Consider the following 5871-nt stretch of genomic DNA (forward strand, 5'->3'; position numbering starts at 1 on the left):
TCAAATCTGTTACCTTTCCAGACAGGCAAGTAACTTTGTTATCTTATATGTATGTTATATAGTCAGTAAAGGCATGATGCCTTAAAGAAATGAAAGCAAACCTGAAGAAGGAGGCGGCGAAAGGGACAGCTTCCTGATCAACATGGGGGGAAAAAAGGCGAGATAATATGAGATAGTTGCAAAAAAGACATCGTATGTTTACAAAGAGTGATAGTCGGTGTTACACGGCGTTCTGTTCGGCCATACAGCGATTTCCCTCGTCCCACGCGGCACGCCTCTACTGTCGTTTTTGCTTTTTTATATATATGTTAATAAAAAACCATCGAGTTCGGTTGGAGAATGTTCAGCGGACGTTAACTGAAAGCGTCTGCTCCATTCAGCTTGAGCTGCAGAGTCGCAGAACGGAATAATAATGAACTCACTTTTCAACATTCTGAATATAGTTATACTATATACAGGTGCATCTCAAAAAATTTGAATATCGTGTAATCTTCCATCCATCCATGTTCTATACCGCTTAATCCTTTTCAGGGTCACGGGGAAACCTGGAGCCTATCCCAGGGAGCATCGGGCACAAGGCGGGGTACACCCTGGACAGGGTGCCAATCCATCGCAGGGCACACTCACATACACACTCACACACCCATTCATACACTACGGAGACTTTGGACACGCCCATCAACCTACCATGCATGTCTTTGGACTGGGGGAGGAAACCGGAGTACCCGGAGGAAACCCTCGCAGCACGGGGAGAACATGCAAACTCCGCGCACACAGGGCCACGGTGGGAATCGAACCCCCGACCCTGGAGGTGTGATCGTGTAATCTTTTTTTCCATAATTTAATTCAAAAAGAGAAACTTCCATACATTATATATTCATTAAACATGAAGTGATATATTTCAAGCCTTTTTTGGTTTTAAAATATTCAAATAAAGAGTTTATAATACAGTACACGTGTCACTACATTTGTGGATTGTAATACTGTAGTTTTGATTAATATATTTTTATCTCATAATGATTAAATTTTCTTTTACAGTTTCTTTGGAGTCATCTCTCCGATAAAAGTCGGCGTTTTGCTGTAATTATTTCTAGAAAAGTAAAAATAAAATACCATTAGGTTATAAATATTTGTGTCATTCTCATATTCTTTATTGTGACCATACGCAGTCTGATTACAGTACAGTGATAAGATTATGTAGTTAAATAAAAGTAATAAAGTAGTCAAATTAGCTCTTTGGTGATGTAGCCCTTTGTTACATTTGAGCCCCTGCTTCTGAGGAACTTTCTGCACGTCCATGTCAGACATTATTAATATTTAATGTTCCTATAATCCTCCTCCGATACCTACCCTACTCCTCCGTACTCTTCCTCTTCCTGCACATAATGTACATTATTTACATGTATAACCTTGTTCAAGTATTAATACAAGTTCTTATCATTTTTCATGATTAATGTTGCCATCCCTTCATTAATAAGCCTCTTCATTAATGATTTTTAGATGGTTACAACTGCGTGCAATCTTTAACATACGGCCATTTTTGGCAAGGGTGCCATTAATTCTGTAGTTGTCTATACAAAAGTATTATTTCTTCATATTTACCACGTGAGAGTTTAAGAGGACAAAAAAAAAGAAGAAAAGAAACGCCACACATTTTAAAGCAATGAAAAGTTATTTATATTTAGTTTATTAAATATTCCTCAGACTGCCAGCAGCCAATCAGATTCAAATTCCACACTGAACCTGTAAAACAATCCCATTATCACAGAGCTCCAAAAACTCGGACGCTCCAGCAGTTGACTGTAGTGTCACCGGAGACTCTGAGCCAGTCTGTTCAGCTCCTGTGAGAGAGCCGTGACCGTACCCATAATCCTTTGCCTGTCTCTGTCCTGTAGCCGGCTACCGCAGCGCTGGGCGAACTTATCTGGGTGCCAGAGAGCCTGCTGGCGCCGCAGAAACTTCCGGAAAGCGTCCGTGTCCGCTCGGTCCACACCGTGCAGGATGACGGCCATCATCTCGTCGACAGAGCCGCGTGGCGCAGGCCAGGGAATGTCATCGTATCCCAGGGCGCCTGCGGAGGAGGAGGAGGAGGAGCTGAGGAAGACGACGTCACAGCGCTCCTCATAGCGCCTCTTCTTCCCCTTCTGGGTCTCGTCTTTTTTACGAGAGGCACGCTCCAGGTATTCCCTGTGCTCCTTCTCCAGCCGCGCATGCAGCTCTCTACGCTTCTTCTCCTCCTCCTCCGCATTCTTCTCCTCCTTTTTTCGTCTTTGTGTCCTGTCTGTCCTCGTTCTGGCCTGCTGCTTGGACGTATACTCCCTCCTGATTCGCTCAGCCCAATCAGCAAAGTCTCCCTCATCTTCGTAATCTCGCATGAAATCTGGAAAACGCAAAAAGATCATGAAAAACACAGCAACGGTTGATTAACTGATTTCCTAAACTGCCATGACCTAATGGGTGTCCTGATTTTGGGAAGAGACGCATGTCTGTGGATCAGCACGAGCGAGTGGAATTTACATCTAATGCCGTATTCATGTCATACAGATGGAAAAAAAACCCCACCATAAATCCCACTTTCTAACCGGGGGGGAAACAGTTAATATTGACCTCCGAGTTGGAATTTTGTGAGCTTTCTAACAAACCAGGAAGTGAGACACCTCCCTATAACCATGCCATGTGTCCATGTACATAAAGCTTTAAAATAGAAATTTTAGTTGATATTTTATCCTATAATGAACTACAGCTGATAAAATTCACCACTCGCTTCAGTTTCATGTTTAACATGACCAGTTATATACTAATGCTAGCTAACTCACGCTATTAAACAAAGCTCGTAGGCTTCCGAGTCAGCATAATGGGAGGTTCACACATCCTCCAGAAATCCACACGCCATGAATGCAGCCAGTCGCAAACTTGTGATCATGTGACACTGCTGATAGCTTCGCCCTCGCCTCGATGTACTGTGTAGCATGAAATATTCATTTTACAATCTTACCGTCATCATACTGCCCAAATGTTTCGAAGAACTCGTCTTGGCATTCCCCCAGTAGCTTCTCCCTCCACTCCTGCTCAGGATCAGACCGCCGAGGAGCATCTGCTCTGGGGCTCCGATTCTGTACAGAAACACACAGATACATGTACAAGCACTGCTTCGCTCATTTTTTTAAGTGAAATTAGCTAACCCTAATTACATTGAACAAAACGTACGTATGTACACACGGAAGGACGGACGGATAGATGGACAGACATGTATTTTTCCACTACAGCACCTCGGTGGAACGAGTCGATGACTAAAGGTGATCACATCATCATTACAGTGTACAGTAGAAGAGTAGTGAAGAGTACGTTCTTTTTGTGTTGGAGCAGGGGAAAAAAAAAAAAAAAAACCCACTATGCTGGTTTCAGGACATACGAGACCAGAGTTGAGTAAACCTGATGTCTGCATTGTGACTGGATCACATCATACCTGTTTAAAGCTCAGTCCGTGAAGCAGCTCATGAGGAGTGACTCCAGCGTTGTTCTCTATGCTCAGTGCAGCAGGACAGTGTTTACACAAAGGAACTACCAGATCATCGTAGTCTGTAAAAGCGTGACAAAATAAAACCCCACCATGAACTACGGCACATAAAGAGAGATTCTGCTCTCTCTAAATTAATGTTATATTCGTAAATACAGTCTCCGCTTGCTATTGTTTATTTTTAATCATTTGAAAATATGGGAATGTATTTATGAATAATATTTTAGGTCGGATTGACTTCCATTTCTTGTTAGCGACATAAATTGCTAATAAAGTCCACAACTAACAAGCAACCTGAGACACCTGACATGCAGTGTACATTAACAAATTTCGTTCGCAAATTCTGGCACAAATCTCGTGTGGGCGGGGCTTAACAGTGATTTACTCTCATTGGCTAGTGAGATTTGGATCCCTGACCTGGAAGTAGCGACTTCAGAGGCGCAAATTTTGGAGAGCATTCAGGATGCAGTTCTCTGTGTAGTTCTAGTGTTTGTACTTTTTTTTTTTTCCCGAGATGAGTGGCACAGAGCATTGCAGTCCTCATCCTCAGCTGGACACTCGAGTTGCCAATCCAAATCTCATTAGCCAATGAGAGTGCATCGTTGTTAAGCCCCGCCCACACGAGAGGTTTGTGCTAGAATGGCAAAGAGCAAATGAAAAGTAATGGAAAATTCTGGCATTCATAAACCATGATTAGTGAAAAGGAAGCTTAGGAAACTTAACAAATAATGCTGCTTATTTGAAGACCATTCTCATTGTATATTTCTGTGTGTTTCTAGAAAAGTTCAATACTTTTGTTATTCCGAATTTAGTTTGTATTCATTCTTAATAGAAACTAGACAATTCTGTAAATATATAAATAATTAGCCTGTGATGCCTTGACCAGAAAAAAACCCCTTATTTTTATAAATAGAAATTTCTAAAATATTATTTTTATACTGGTTTGTTATGCAAATAACCATGACGAATTCAATGAATATGCAAATTATCCAGTTACGTCACCGGGTGTTTTTTTTCATTAATTACTTACTTAATTAATGGATAAATTTTAAGCATGTTCCATTGAACAGAGTTAACAGCACTGCCTGGTATCAGTTCACCTGTTTTGCCGTGTTTCAGGGCTTTTCTGGCGGCCAGGTGCAGCGGCGTGTCCCCGTTCCGGTCCTTCTGAAGCGGATTAGCTCCGTGCTTTAACAGCAGCCTGAGCAGGGCGTCGTCTCCGTGAGAGCACACCAGATGCAGCACACTTCTTCTCCTCTTCCCCTGAGTGAAATTCACCTCCACATCTCTGTGTTTCCGCAGATACGACTTCAGCTTCAGCAAACTCCCTTCTTCCACATAGCGCCAAAGCTTCTTCTGCTTCCGGGACGCCATCTTGTCTTTATTATGAATTGTCTAGAGCTATATTTGGCTAGATGGCTAATTCACTCAGATAGCTAAATCGGTGTATGCTTAATATTGTTCATATTCCAATACATTAAAAATGTTCATTAGTTTTGTACGATAAAACAAAAGCTAAGCTAAATCAACTACTCGGCTAACCCTAACCTTACCAATACACAGCATTTCAGCACGGACGTATATAAAGGTTACACAATCCCTCCCGTACGGCTGGAAAATAGTTCCCAGCGTCTTTCTAGCGCGCACGTTCGTTCCGAGTGATTGGTTCCTGTTGAAGTTTTCTCTTTGTGTCAGTAGAGGTCAGGCTCCACTGAGATTGCTTCCAGACAACAATACATGAATTTTAAAACGGCAAAATGGAATCCATTCATTCATCTTCAGGAAGTTTTTAATCCTACACAGGGTCTCAGTGGATCCAGAGTTTATCTTCAGAACACTGGGAACAAGCTGGGATGAGAACCCAGTCCATCACAATGCACTCAATTTTAAAACTAACATTAATTCTGTTTAAGGCATGGTGAATATGAACAGTAAAATTTTACTCCAGGAAAGTAAAAAGGAAAGAAAAGAAGAAAAGGAAATTGTAGAAGCACATTTAGAGTGGTTTTTATGGTGTTGGAACAAAAATAACAACGTAAGGATGTTATCATCATCTTCAGCCGATTAAAACTGATATTCATTCGGTTCATTCATTCAACTTTCATTAACAGCTTTATCCTGGTCTGGGTCACGGTGGACCATGGTGGCAATTTAGCATAGCCAGTTCACTTACTGGAATGGTTTTGGGAAGTCGGAGGAAACTGGAGAACCCGGAGGAAGCCCACATGGACACTGGGAAAACGTGAAATTCCACACAGACAGTAACCTGAACTTGATCAAATTTGCGAACTGTGACAAGACAAGGCTACGCACATGAGCAAAATTATTACAAAAACATTTAATCTTCATACAGT

General features: G+C 41.7%; 1 protein-coding gene across 2 annotated transcripts; it reads right to left on the bottom strand.

Moving 5' to 3' along the window:
* Positions 1 to 353: 353 nt before the first annotated feature.
* Positions 354 to 5158, bottom strand: nfkbil1 (nuclear factor of kappa light polypeptide gene enhancer in B-cells inhibitor-like 1). Of its 2 annotated transcripts, none has more exons than XM_053644591.1 (4): positions 4618 to 5158; positions 3467 to 3579; positions 2996 to 3113; positions 354 to 2380 (listed from the first exon to the last, which is right to left on the bottom strand). In XM_053644591.1, the coding sequence occupies exons 1-4, from the start codon at positions 4889 to 4891 to the stop codon at positions 1809 to 1811; spliced, it is 1077 nt and encodes a 358-aa protein (XP_053500566.1). In that variant the 5' UTR covers positions 4892 to 5158; the 3' UTR covers positions 354 to 1808. The 2 variants fall into 2 exon arrangements, with proteins under 2 accessions (XP_053500566.1, XP_053500567.1); XM_053644592.1 differs by lacking the exon at positions 4618 to 5158 and adding an exon at positions 3935 to 4114.
* Positions 5159 to 5871: the final 713 nt, after the last annotated feature.

Source organism: Ictalurus furcatus, chromosome 16, assembly GCF_023375685.1.
Source record: "Ictalurus furcatus strain D&B chromosome 16, Billie_1.0, whole genome shotgun sequence".
NCBI classification, from domain to species: Eukaryota; Metazoa; Chordata; class Actinopteri; order Siluriformes; family Ictaluridae; genus Ictalurus; species Ictalurus furcatus.